The following is a 14,157-nucleotide window of genomic DNA, read 5'->3' as shown; positions in this document are numbered from 1 at the left end:
AGAAAATAAAAACATCATCAATAGATATGAGAGGGTTAGTTCACTTCCATCAAGATTTCATCTGGATCAGGTAGATATGAGTGAGGAGATGTTCTCTGTGGATGTCCCAACCAGCTGGGACTCTTCCCCCTCTTCAGTCAAAGAGCCTTTGGTCCTCCTCCCAGATCACTTCTACATTTACACAGCCTTGTCAGAAGAGCAGGAACCAATGGGGACTGGGAGGTCCATGCTCTTCACACAACCACAAGCCTAGGCACTGGGTCATGTGATCTCTGATAAACAAGAAGTCCAAAGTTCAGACTTGTAGACCTTTTACCATAAAACAAGCGACCATAGGCGTACAATCTGTGTTATCATATCTGTGCTACTGTGACAAGGGATGAAACACAACCTAATACTGCCAGCTGAACCCCAGGACGGGTATCAGTACAGGGAGGTGACCATTATCAACCAATTATTGGCTTATATCACTCAGCTCCCGCCCTACTCTGGACCAATCAGTGTGCAGTAACAAAGCAGAGATAAGAGAAGAATATATTATGGGTCACCTGTGCTGATCTCTGTAGGAGTGTCCTCCTCTATGAATGTCCTCGTCATTCCAGCCTCCTCCGTATATTGCTGATCATCCCATATATACTCCTCCTCCACTTCACACTCAGTTTTCATGTTCATCAGATCTTCACCCTAAACCAACAGAATGGCAGAAAATAACATCTGTAACATAGAATTATTTATGATGTGAGATCACATAGAAAATATCATCTTGTAGAGTCCACACATCGTCTCCACATGTCAGAGTGTTCAATCACTTTATGTTCCAGACCGTCAACTCCACCTACCTGATGATGGTGAGGGATGGTGTGACCTTCCTGTGTGGAATCCCAGGAATACAGAGGACGGGGACATCTCTCTGGTCGGTTTCTGCTGCTAGGTGGCACCATGATATCCATAGGTTCTTCTGAAAACTCGTCCATCACACCATATTCCTCTTCCTCCTCTTCATATTCTTCTTTAATAATGATATCATAATTCTCAAGGTTTCCACTCTAAAATGTATATTAAGACATTTATTGTAGCAAATAATCTTGTGTATAAATCATAACTAACAATAATTGCTATTCATCTACCTGACCATGGTGACGATGCATCGCACCATACTCCTCATCCTCCTCTTTATACTCTTCTTTAATAATAATATTAAGATCCCCAAGTTTTCCATTCTGGGCATATAACAAAACATTAATTGTAACAAACATGCCTGTGTATAAATCATAGCGATCAACAACTGTTAATTATTTACCTGATCATGGTGTGCATAGTTATGATCTTCCTGTGTAGAATTCCGGGAATACAGAGGACGGGGACATCTCTCTGGTGGGTTCCCATTACTGGATCCATCTGTAGGAAACACACACACTGACTGAATACATTGTTTCTATGTGTTTATCAGATGATGGGGGATCTAGGTGGACCCTCCGTACTGCTCTCTCCTTTACAATAAAGTCTCCTCTTACCCGGTGATGTGAGGGGCGGCTGATTGTCCATCATGACGTCCTTGTAGAGATCCTTGTGTCCTTCTAAATACTCCCACTCCTCCATGGAGAAATAGACAGTGACATCCTGACACCTTATAGGAACCTGACACACACAATGATACAGTCACCATCCAGACACATCCCTTGTCTGTTACTGGATAATGTCCCAGAATTCCCAGAATCCTCCTCACCTCTCCTGTCAGCAGCTGCATCATCTTCTTGGTGACTTCTAGAATCTTCTCCATGTTGTGTCTCTCAGGTTTTAGGGAGTGACATGGAGGCACTGTGATGGTCATAGGATCACCTGACTTCACAGGGGGAAAACTCTATAATAAAAAAACAACAATAACATCATATGACATTCCCAGAATCCTCCTCACCTCTCCGGTCAGGTCTGTGTTTTATAAATAGAGATAAGAGTGATGTCATGTGACCTCCCAGAGTCCTCCTCACCTCTCCGGTCAGCATGTAGATGATCTCCAGGGTGAGGTTTAGTATCCTCTCAGTCATGTGACTCCGGTCCTCCTCCATCCTCATTGATGTGGTCATGTGATCTATGCTGTAGATGAACAGCAGAGAATTATCTGGGCTGTATTGGTTGTACAATATTAGCCAATCCCTCCACTTCCTTCCATTCAGTGTCCTCCACCCCTCTCTGCCAATCCCTCCATTGGCTTCCATTCAGTGTCCTCCACCCATCTCTGCCAATCCCTCCACTGGCTTCCATTCAGTGTCCTCCACCCCTCTCTGCCAATCCCTCCACTGGCTTCCATTCAGTGTCCTCCACCCCTCTCTGCCAATCCCTCCATTGGCTTCCATTCAGTGTCCTCCACCCCTCTCTGCCAATCCCTCCACTGGCTTCCATTCAGTGTCCTCCACCCATCTCTGCCAATCCCTCCACTGGCCTCCATTCAGTGTCCTCCACCCCTCTCTGCCAATCCCTTCACTGGCTTCCATTCAGTGTCCTCCCCTAACTTTTATGTGTGTCGGTCTGAATCTAGCCCACTCGCTTACCAAGATGGAAAAGAAAGTCACCTTCTAGCATTAAATATTAACTCACAGGCCACACTCCATTCCAAGCCCCCCCATCCCCCACCATTTCTACAAACCATGATGGCCTAAATCCCAATAAAAGTATAAAGAAGATAAATGGTTATCTCTCCTTCTACCTGTGCCACTAAACATGGCTCTATAGAAGACCAAATGCCAGATGAAGTCTTTTTCCGAAACCAACTCTTCCCGAAGTGTCCATCCCCTGATCCTCTCCGGTGATTTTTCCTGATGACCTCCATGTCACTACCGTGTCCCGTACTGCGTCTTTTATCATGTCCTGTACCATCAACTGTAATGTGTCTTGTACTGTGTCCTCTACTAAGTCCTATATCATGTTCCTGTTCCATGGTTTGGAATGTGTCCTGCTTTTATATCCCTGTCCCTCTACCACATCCTGTTCTGTGTCCCTGTGCTGTGTGTTGTACTGTGTTCTGTACTGGGTCCAAGTACTATATCCTGTAGTAATGAGGGGATCAGTGGCTGTATCATGTCTTGCACCATATCCCTGTATTGTCCTGTACCATGTCCCTGTATTGCATTCTGTACCTTGTCCTTGTACTGTGTCCTGTATCGTGTCCCTGTACCATGTCCCTGTATCCGTCCCTGTACCGTGTCCCTGTATCGTGTCCCTGTACCGTGTCCCTGTACCGTGTCCCTGTACCGTGTCCCTACACTGTGACCCTGCACTGTGTCCCTGTACCATGTACCTGTATTGTATTCTGTACCTTGTCCTTGTACTGTGTCCTGTATCGTGTCCCTGTACCATGTCCCTGTATCCGTCCCTGTACCATGTCTCTGTATTGTGTCCCTGTACCGTGTCCCTGTACCGTGTCCCTGTACCATGTCCCTGTATCGTGTCCCTGTACCATGTCCCTGCACTGTGTCCTGTACCATATCCCTGTATCCGTCCCTGTACCATGTCTCTGTATTGTGTCCCTGTACCGTGTCCCTGTACCATGTCCCTGTATCGTGTCCCTGTACCATGTCCCTGCACTGTGTCCTGTACCATGTCCCTGTACTGTGTCCCTGAATCAAGTCCTGTACCGTGTCCTGTACCGTGTCCTGTACCATGTCCCTGTATTGTATCCTGTACTGTGTCCTATACTGTGTCCTGTACTGTGTCCCGTATCGTGTCCCTGTACCATGTCCCTGTACCATGTCCCTGTACCGTGTCCCTGTACCGTGTCCCTGTACCATGTCCCTGCACTGTGTCCTGTACCATGTCCCTGTACTGTGTCTCTGAATCAAGTCCTGTACCGTGTCCTGTACCGTGTCCTGTACTATGTCCCTGTATTGTATCCTGTACTGTGTCCTATACTGTGTCCTGTACTGTGTCCCGTATCGTGTCCCTGTACCATGTCCTTGTACTGTGTCCTGTACCACGGCCCTGTATTTTGTGCTGTATCATGTCCCTGTACCGTGTACGTGCCCTGTGTCTCTGTACTGTGTCCTGTATCCTGTCCTTGCACTATGTCCCTGTACCGTGTCCATGCCTTGCACTGTGTCCCTCTACCATGTCCTTGTACCATGTCCTGTATCATGTCCCTGTATTGTATTCTGTACCGTGTCCTTGTCCTGTGTCCTGTACCGTGTCCCTGTACCGTGTCCCTGTACAGTGTCCCTGTACCATGTCCCTGTATTTTGTGCTGTATCGTGTCCCTGTACCCTGTCCTTGCACCGTGTCTCTGCACCGTATCTCTGCACCGCGTCTCTGCACCGTGTCATGTATCGTGTCCTGTATCATGCCCTTGCACTGTGTCCCTCTACCATGTCCTTGTACCGTGTCCTGTACCATGTGCCTGTATTGTGTCCTGTACTGTATCCCATACCATGTCCCTGTACCATGTCCTTGCACTGTGTCTCTGTACCGTGTCCTGTACCGTGTCCTATACCATATACCATGTCCCTGCACTATGTCCTGTATCATGCCTTTGCACTGTGTCCCCCCACCGTGTCCTGTATCATGTCCTGTACCATGTACTTGTACTGTGTCACCGAATTGAGTCCTGTACCTTGTCCCTGTATTGTATCCTGTACCGTGTCCTTGTATTGTGTCTTGTACTGTGTCCCTGTACCACGTCCCTGTATTTTGTGCTGTATCGTGTCCTGTATCATGCCCTAGCACTGTGTCCCTCTACCATGTCCTTGTACCGTGTCCCTGTATTATGTCCTGTACCGTGTCCCATACCCCATAACATGTCCCTGTATTGTGTCCTGTACCGTGTCCCATACCCCATAACATGTCCCTGTACCGTGTCCTTGCACTGTGTCTCTGTACCGTGTCCTGTATCATGTCCTGTACCGTGTCCCATACCCTATACCACTGTGTCCTGTATCATGCCCTTGCACTGTTTCCCTCTACTGCGTCCTTGTACCGTGTCCTGTATCATGTCCTGTACCATGTACTTGTACTGTGTCCCTGTATTGTGTCCTGTACCGTGTTCCTGTATTGTGTCCTGTATCGTGTCCTTGTACTGTGTCCCTGTATTGTGTCCTGTACCATGTCCCTGTATTGTGACCTGTACCGTGTCCCTGTATCGTGTCCTGTATTGTGTCCTGTATCATGTCCCTGTATCGTGTCCCTGTATCGTGTCCCTGTATCGTGTCCCTGTATCGTGTCCCTGTATCGTGTCCCTGTATCGTGTCCCTGTACTGTGTCACTGTACTGTGTCACTGTATTCTATCCTGTACCGTGTCCCTGTACTGTGTCCCTGTACCGTGTCACTGTATTATATCCTGTACCGTGTCCCTGTATTGTGTCCTGTATTGTGTCCTGTACCTTGTCCCTGTATCGTGTCACTGTATTATATCCTGTACCGTGTCCCTGTATTGTGTCCTGTATTGTGTCCTGTACCGTGTCCCTGTATTGTATCCTGTATCGTGTCCTGTACCGTGTCCCTGTATCGTGTCGTGTATTGTGTCCTGTATTGTGTCCCTGTATCGTGTCCTGTACCATGTCCCTGTATCGTGTCCCTGTATCGTGTCCTGTATCGTGTCCTGTATCGTGTCCCTGTATCGTGTCCTGTACCGTGTCCCTGTATCGTGTCCCTGTATCGTGTCCCTGTATCGTGTCCTTGTATCGTGTCCCTGTATCGTGTCCCTGTATCGTGTCCCTGTATCGTGTCCCTGTATCGTGTCCCTGTATCGTGTCCCTGTATCGTGTCCCTGTATCGTGTCCTGTATCGTGTCCTGTATCGTGTCCCTGTATCGTGTCCCTGTATCGTGTCCTGTACCGTGTCCCTGTATCGTGTCCCTGTATCGTGTCCCTGTATCGTGTCCTTGTATCGTGTCCCTGTATCTTGTCCCTGTATCTTGTCCCTGTATCGTGTCCCTGTATCGTGTCCCTGTATCGTGTCCCTGTATCGTGTCCCTGTATCGTGTCCCTGTATCGTGTCCCTGTATCGTGTCCCTGTATCGTGTCCCTGTATCTTGTCCCTGTATCGTGTCCTGTATCGTGTCCTGTATCGTGTCCTGTATCGTGTCCTGTATCGTGTTCCTGTATCGTGTTCCTGTATCGTGTCCCTGTATTGTGTCCTGTATCGTGTCCCTGTATCGTGTCCTGTACCGTGTCCTGTACCGTGTCCTGTACCGTGTCCCTGTATTGTGTCCTGTACTGTGTCCCTGTATTGTGTCCCTGTATCGTGTCCCTGTACCGTGTCCCTGTATCGTGTCCCCGTATTGTGTCCTGTATCGTGTCCCTGTATTGTGTCCTGTATCGTGTCCCTGTATTGTGTCCTGTATCGTGTCCTGTATTGTGTCCTGTATTGAGTCCTGTACCTTGTCCCTGTATTGTATCCTGTACCGTGTCCTTGTATTGTGTCTTGTACTGTGTCCCTGTACCACGTCCCTGTATTTTGTGCTGTATCGTGTCCTGTATCATGCCCTAGCACTGTGTCCCTCTACCATGTCCTTGTACCGTGTCCCTGTATTATGTCCTGTACCGTGTCCCATACCCCATAACATGTCCCTGTATTGTGTCCTGTACCGTGTTTCATACCCCATAACATGTCCCTGTACCGTGTCCTTGCACTGTGTCTCTGTACCGTGTCCTGTATCATGTCCTGTACCGTGTCCCATACCCTATACCACTGTGTCCTGTATCATGCCCTTGCACTGTTTCCCTCTACTGCGTCCTTGTACCGTGTCCTGTATCATGTCCTGTACCATGTACTTGTACTGTGTCCCTGTATTGTGTCCTGTACTGTGTCCCGTATCGTGTCCCTGTACCATGTCCCTGTACCATGTCCCTGTACCATGTCCCTGTACCGTGTCCCTGTACCGTGTCCCTGTACCATGTCCCTGCACTGTGTCCTGTACCATGTCCCTGTACTGTGTCTCTGAATCAAGTCCTGTACCGTGTCCTGTACCGTGTCCTGTACTATGTCCCTGTATTGTATCCTGTACTGTGTCCTATACTGTGTCCTGTACTGTGTCCCGTATCGTGTCCCTGTACCATGTCCTTGTACTGTGTCCTGTACCACGGCCCTGTATTTTGTGCTGTATCATGTCCCTGTACCGTGTACGTGCCCTGTGTCTCTGTACTGTGTCCTGTATCCTGTCCTTGCACTATGTCCCTGTACCGTGTCCATGCCTTGCACTGTGTCCCTCTACCATGTCCTTGTACCATGTCCTGTATCATGTCCCTGTATTGTATTCTGTACCGTGTCCTTGTCCTGTGTCCTGTACCGTGTCCCTGTACCGTGTCCCTGTACAGTGTCCCTGTACAGTGTCCCTGTACCATGTCCCTGTATTTTGTGCTGTATCGTGTCCCTGTACCCTGTCCTTGCACCGTGTCTCTGCACCGTATCTCTGCACCGCGTCTCTGCACCGTGTCATGTATCGTGTCCTGTATCATGCCCTTGCACTGTGTCCCTCTACCATGTCCTTGTACCGTGTCCTGTACCATGTGCCTGTATTGTGTCCTGTACTGTATCCCATACCATGTCCCTGTACCATGTCCTTGCACTGTGTCTCTGTACCGTGTCCTGTACCGTGTCCTATACCATATACCATGTCCCTGCACTATGTCCTGTATCATGCCTTTGCACTGTGTCCCCCCACCGTGTCCTGTATCATGTCCTGTACCATGTACTTGTACTGTGTCACTGAATTGAGTCCTGTACCTTGTCCCTGTATTGTATCCTGTACCGTGTCCTTGTATTGTGTCTTGTACTGTGTCCCTGTACCACGTCCCTGTATTTTGTGCTGTATCGTGTCCTGTATCATGCCCTAGCACTGTGTCCCTCTACCATGTCCTTGTACCGTGTCCCTGTATTATGTCCTGTACCGTGTCCCATACCCCATAACATGTCCCTGTATTGTGTCCTGTACCGTGTCCCATACCCCATAACATGTCCCTGTACCGTGTCCTTGCACTGTGTCTCTGTACCGTGTCCTGTATCATGTCCTGTACCGTGTCCCATACCCTATACCACTGTGTCCTGTATCATGCCCTTGCGCTGTTTCCCTCTACTGCGTCCTTGTACCGTGTCCTGTATTGTGTCCTGTATCGTGTCCTTGTACTGTGTCCCTGTATTGTGTCCTGTACCATGTCCCTGTATTGTGACCTGTACCGTGTCCCTGTATTGTGTCCTGTATTGTGTCCTGTATCATGACCCTGTATCGTGTCCCTGTATCGTGTCCCTGTATCGTGTCCCTGTATCGTGTCCTGTACCGTGTCCCTGTACTGTGTCACTGTACTGTGTCACTGTATTCTATCCTGTACCGTGTCCCTGTATTGTGTCCTGTACCGTGTCCCTGTACCGTGTCACTGTATTATATCCTGTACCGTGTCCCTGTATTGTGTCCTGTATCGTGTCCTGTACCGTGTCCCTGTATCGTGTCACTGTATTATATCCTGTACCGTGTCCCTGTATTGTGTCCTGTATTGTGTCCTGTACCGTGTCCCTGTATTGTATCCTGTATCATGTCCTGTACCGTGTCCCTGTATCGTGTCGTGTATTGTGTCCTGTATTGTGTCCCTGTATCGTGTCCTGTACCATGTCCCTGTATCGTGTCCCTGTATCGTGTCCCTGTACCATGTCCCTGTATCGTGTCCTGTATCGTGTCCTGTATCGTGTCCCTGTATCGTGTCCCTGTATCGTGTCCCTGTATCGTGTCCCTGTATCGTGTCCCTGTATCGTGTCCCTGTATCGTGTCCCTGTATCGTGTCCTTGTATCGTGTCCTTGTATCTTGTCCCTGTATCTTGTCCCTGTATCGTGTCCTGTATCGTGTCCTGTATCGTGTCCTGTATCGTGTCCCTGTATCGTGTCCTGTATCGTGTCCTGTATTGTGTTCCTGTATCGTGTTCCTGTATCGTGTCCCTGTATCGTGTCCCTGTATTGTGTGCTGTATCGTGTCCTGTACCGTGTCCCTGTATTGTGTCCTGTACCGTGTCCCTGTATTGTGTCCCTGTACCGTGTCCCTGTATCGTGTCCCCGTATTGTGTCCTGTATCGTGTCCCTGTATTGTGTCCTGTATCGTGTCCCTGTATTGTGTCCTGTATCGTGTCCTGTATCGTGTCCTGTATCGTGTCCTGTATTGTGTCCTGTACCGTGTCCCTGTATTGTATCCTGTATCATGTCCTGTACCGTGTCCCTGTATCGTGTCGTGTATTGTGTCCTGTATTGTGTCCCTGTATCGTGTCCTGTACCATGTCCCTGTATCGTGTCCCTGTATCGTGTCCCTGTACCATGTCCCTGTATCGTGTCCTGTATCGTGTCCTGTATCGTGTCCCTGTATCGTGTCCCTGTATCGTGTCCCTGTATCGTGTCCCTGTATCGTGTCCCTGTATCGTGTCCCTGTATCGTGTCCCTGTATCGTGTCCCTGTATCGTGTCCTTGTATCGTGTCCTTGTATCTTGTCCCTGTATCTTGTCCCTGTATCGTGTCCTGTATCGTGTCCTGTATCGTGTCCTGTATCGTGTCCCTGTATCGTGTCCTGTATCGTGTCCTGTATTGTGTTCCTGTATCGTGTTCCTGTATCGTGTCCCTGTATCGTGTCCCTGTATTGTGTGCTGTATCGTGTCCTGTACCGTGTCCCTGTATTGTGTCCTGTACCGTGTCCCTGTATTGTGTCCCTGTACCGTGTCCCTGTATCGTGTCCCCGTATTGTGTCCTGTATCGTGTCCCTGTATTGTGTCCTGTATCGTGTCCCTGTATTGTGTCCTGTATCGTGTCCTGTATCGTGTCCTGTATCGTGTCCTGTATTGTGTCCTGTATTGTGTCCTGTATTGAGTCCTGTATTGTGTCCCTGTATTGTGTCCTGTATTGTGTCCTGTATCGTGTCCTGTATTGTGTCCTGTATCGTGTCCCTGTATTGTGTCCTGTATTGTGTCCTGTATTGAGTCCTGTATCGAGTCCTGTATCGTGTCCCTGTATTGTGTCCTGTATCGTGTCCCTGTACCGTTTCCTAGCACTGTGTCTCTGTAACGTGTCCTATATCATGCCCTTGCACTTTGTCCCTCTACCCTGTCCTGTACCATGTACTTGTACCGTGTCCTTGCACTGTGTCTCTGTACGGTGTCCTGTATCATGTCTTGTACCGTGTCCCTGTATTGTGTCCAATACTCTGTCCCGTGTCCTTGCACTGTGTCCCATACCCTGTACCGTGTCCTTGCACTGTGTCCCATACCCTGTCCCGTGTCCTTGCACTGTGTTCCATACCCTGTACCGTGTCCTTGCACTGTGTCCCATACCCTGTCCCGTGTCCTTGCACTGTGTCCCATACCCTGTACCGTGTCCTTGCACCCAGCCACCGTGTCCCTGTGCTGTGACCTGTAGTGAGGAGATCAGCTGGAGGAATGGCAGAGTTCTCTGAAGGACCAGGAGATCGGCGCTTCGCGGTCTTGTCGGTTTCTGAAGAAGACTTCAGCCGGCATCGGAGCTTCGCTCAGCCGAGGCAAGAGGTACTTTTTACAGGGAAACCTTCTAGTTAGATGGACATTTGATGACAATGTGATCAGTTAGACTCATTCACACACATGGAGGCGAATCAATGAGTACCCCGCGTGAGGTCCGGACTTACCCTCACCGGGATGTACCGGTGTCCCAGGGATGAAGACATAGACCGAGTTTGGGGCCGTTCTCCCGCACAGATCTCAAATTGGGGGGCGGCATCTAAACACGGCCCTCTGTGGGGGTGGGGGGACGCACGGCTACGCCCCCTGTGAACAAGGACTACATCCCACTTATGTTTTATTTCTACCATTATTTTTCTTTTATACCGGTGTTTTCACTTCAATACGTGAAATAATCTGAGGAGTTACCGAGAGAGATAATAATTTCAGCCCTTCGATAGAATATTGGTTTGGCTGTGTGTACATCAGACTGAAAAGAGGGGCATTTAAAGGGCAAAGCGGTACAAAATAATTTGGTTCCTAATAATGGACAGTGACGAGAGATATGATAAAATATGATAAAATAAGATCTTATTACCTCCTCTGCTGCCAGTTCGAGCAATGTCTTCCCTCTATTTCCAACCGCCTCAGCTCTCACCCGGAACTTCCTGTCTGCACTTGCATCACTTCCTGTCTGTAGCTGACATCACTTCCCTGTCAGTTTTCCATAGAGATGTCCTGTCTGGGTAGAAGTGAGATCACCATCTTGTGGAGCTAAGAGGAACTGCAGCCCCCGAGAAACGTCTCCACTCTCAACAATGATTATTATTATTATTGTTATTATTATTGTTATTATAGTTATAGATATATTTGGTTGATTTTGCAGTGGTTCTTCCATTACTTATTACTATTATAATACAAAATTTATATAGTGCCAACAGTTTTACACTCCCGACTCAACCACTTGCCTGTATTCCGGCATACCTCCCAACATTTTGAGATGGGAATGAGGGACAACGGAGGGGATTATGGGGGCAGTATGTACAGGAGAGGAGTGTGGGGGGTATGACAGTGGGTAGTATGTACAGGAGAGGAGTGTGGAGGGTATGATGGGGGCAGTATGTACAGGAGAGGAGTGCGGAGGATATGATGGGGGCAGTACGTACAGGAGAGGAGTGCGGAGGGTATGATGGGGGCAGTATGTACAGGAGAGGAGTGTGGAGGGTATGATGGGGGCAGTATCTACAGGAGAGGAGTGTGGAGGAAATAACAAGGGCAGTATCTACAGGAGAGGAGTGTGGAGGGAATAACGGGGGCAGTATGTACAGGAGAGGAGTGTGGAGGGGATGGTGGGTGCAGTATGTACAGGAGAGGAGTGTGGAGGGGATGGTGGGTGCAGTATGTACAGGAGAGGAGTGTGGAGGGTATGACGGGGGCAGTATGTACAGGAGAGGAGTGCGGAGGGTAAGATGGGGCAGTATGTACAGGAGAGGAGTGTGGAGGGTATGATGGGGACAGTATGTACAGGAGAGGAGTGTGGAGGGTATGATGGGGGCAGTATGTACAGGAGAGGAGTGTGGAGGGTATGATGGGGGCAGTATGTACAGGAGAGGAGTGTGGAGGGTATGATGGGGGCAGTATGTACAGGAGAGGAGTGTGGTGGTTATAACAGTGGGCAGTATGTACAGGAGAGGAGTGTGGGGGGTATGACAATGGGTAGTATGTACAGGAGAGGAGTGTGGAGGGTATGGTGGGGGCAGTATGTACAGGAGAGGAGTGTGGAGGGGATGGTGGGGGCAGTATGTACAGGAGAGGAGTGTGGAGGGTATGATGGGGGCAGTATGTACAGGAGAGGAGTGCGGAGGGTAAGATGGGGGCAGTATGTACAGGAGAGGAGTGTGGAGGGTATGATGGGGACAGTATGTACAGGAGAGGAGTGTGGAGGGTAATATGGGGGCAGTATGTACAGGAGAGGAGTGTTGAGGGAATGCGGGGGCAGTATGTACAGGAGAGGAGTGTGGAGGGTATGACAGTGGGCAGTATGTACAGGAGAGGAGTGTGGAGGGTATGATGGGGCATTATCTACAGGAGAGGAGTGTGGAGGGAATAATGGGGGCAGTATGTACAGGAGAGGAGTGCAGAGGGGATGATGGGGTAGTATGTACAGGAGAGGAGTGTGGAGGGTATGATGGGGGCAGTATGTACAGGAGAGGAGTGTGGAGTGGATGATGGGAGCAGTATGTACAGGAAAGGAGTGCGGAGGGTAAGATGGGGGTAGTATGTACAGGAGAGCAGTGTGGAGGGTATGATGGGGGCGGTATGTACAGGAGAGGAGTGTGGAGGGTATGACAGTGGGAAGTATGTACAGGAGAGGAGTGTGGAGGGTATGATGGGGCAGTATGTACAGGAGATGAGTACGGAGGGGATGATGGGGCAGTATGCATAGGAGAGGAGTGTGGAGAGTATGACAGTGGGCAGTATGTACAGGAGAGGAGTGTGGAGGGTATGATGGGGGCAGTATGTACAGGAGAGGAGTATGGAGGGTATGACAGTGGGCGGTATGTACAGGAGAGGAGCGCGGAAGGTATGACAGTGGGCAGTATGTACAGGAGAGGAGTCCAGAGGGGATGATGGGGGCAGTATGTACAGGGGAGGAGTGTGGAGGGTATGACAGTGGGCGGTATGTACAGGAGAGGAGTCTGGAGGGGGTGATGGGGGCAGTATGCACAGGAGAGGAGTGCGGAGGGTATGAAGTGGGCAGTATGTACAGGAGAGGAGTGTGGAGGGTATGATGGGGGTAGTATGTACATGATTGGAGTGTGGAGGGGATGATGGGAGCAGTATGTACAGGAGAGGAGTGCCGAGAGTATGATGGGGGCAGTGTGCACAGGAGAGGTGTGCGGAGGGGATGATGGGGACAGTATGTACAGGAGAGGAGTGTGGAGGATTTGATGGGGCAGTATATACAGGAGAGGAGTGTGGAGGGTATGATGGGGACAGTATGTACAGTAGAGGAGTGTGGAGGGTATGATGAGGGTAGTATGTACAGGAGAGGAGTGTGGAGGGTATGATGGGGACAGTATATACAGGAGAGGAGTGTGGAGGGTATGATGGGGCAGTATATACAGGAGAGGAGTGTGGAGGGTATGATGGGGTCAGTATGCACAGGAGAGGAGTGCGGAGGGGATGATGGGGACAGTATGTACAGGAGAGGAGTGCCGAGGGTATGATGGGGCAGTATGCACAGGAGAGGAGTGTGGAGGGGATGATGGGGACAGTATGTACAGGAGAGGAGTGCGGAGGGGATGATGGGGCAGTATGTACAGGAGAGGAGTGCGGAGGATATGATGGGGGCAGTACGTACAGGAGAGGAGTGCGGAGGGTATGATGGGGGCAGTATGTACAGGAGAGGAGTGTGGAGAGTATGATGGGGGCAGTATGTACAGGAGAGGAGTGTGGAGGGTATGATGGGGGTAGTATCTACATGATTGGAGTGTGGAGGGGATGATGGGAGCAGTATGTACAGGAGAGGAGTGTGGAGGGGATGATGGGGACAGTATGTACAGGAGAGGAGTGCGGAGGATATGATGGGGGCAGTACGTACAGGAGAGGAGTGCGGAGGGTATGATGGGGGCAGTATGTACAGGAGAGGAGTGTGGAGAGTATGATGGGGGCAGTATGTACAGGAGAGGAGTGTGGAGGGTATGATGGGGGTAGTATCTACATGATTG

At 49.8% G+C, this 14,157-nt stretch overlaps 3 protein-coding genes across 4 annotated transcripts in view; 2 read left to right on the top strand and 1 right to left on the bottom strand.

The window, feature by feature from the left end:
* LOC141104959 (uncharacterized) overlaps window positions 1-14,157 on the top strand; it is a 664,134-nt gene that overhangs the window by 102,142 nt on the left and 547,835 nt on the right. The window lies entirely within an intron of this gene.
* Window positions 1-14,157, top strand: part of LOC141104789 (uncharacterized) — a 317,556-nt gene that overhangs the window by 114,866 nt on the left and 188,533 nt on the right. The gene's annotated exons all lie outside the window — the stretch shown is intronic.
* Window positions 1-14,157, bottom strand: part of LOC141105453 (uncharacterized) — a 63,949-nt gene that overhangs the window by 2,568 nt on the left and 47,224 nt on the right. The window contains 8 exon segments of the mRNA XM_073595309.1: window positions 549-684; window positions 840-1,046; window positions 1,128-1,220; window positions 1,301-1,398; window positions 1,515-1,638; window positions 1,727-1,861; window positions 1,989-2,094; window positions 11,025-11,077. Coding sequence (XP_073451410.1) covers window positions 549-684; window positions 840-1,046; window positions 1,128-1,220; window positions 1,301-1,398; window positions 1,515-1,638; window positions 1,727-1,861; window positions 1,989-2,094; window positions 11,025-11,077 — 952 coding nt within the window.

This window comes from Aquarana catesbeiana, linkage group LG08 (genome assembly GCF_042186555.1).
Source record: "Aquarana catesbeiana isolate 2022-GZ linkage group LG08, ASM4218655v1, whole genome shotgun sequence".
Classification (NCBI taxonomy): Eukaryota; Metazoa; Chordata; class Amphibia; order Anura; family Ranidae; genus Aquarana; species Aquarana catesbeiana.
Note: the sequence above shows the minus strand (reverse complement) of the source record. Positions and strands in the feature narration are given on the sequence as shown.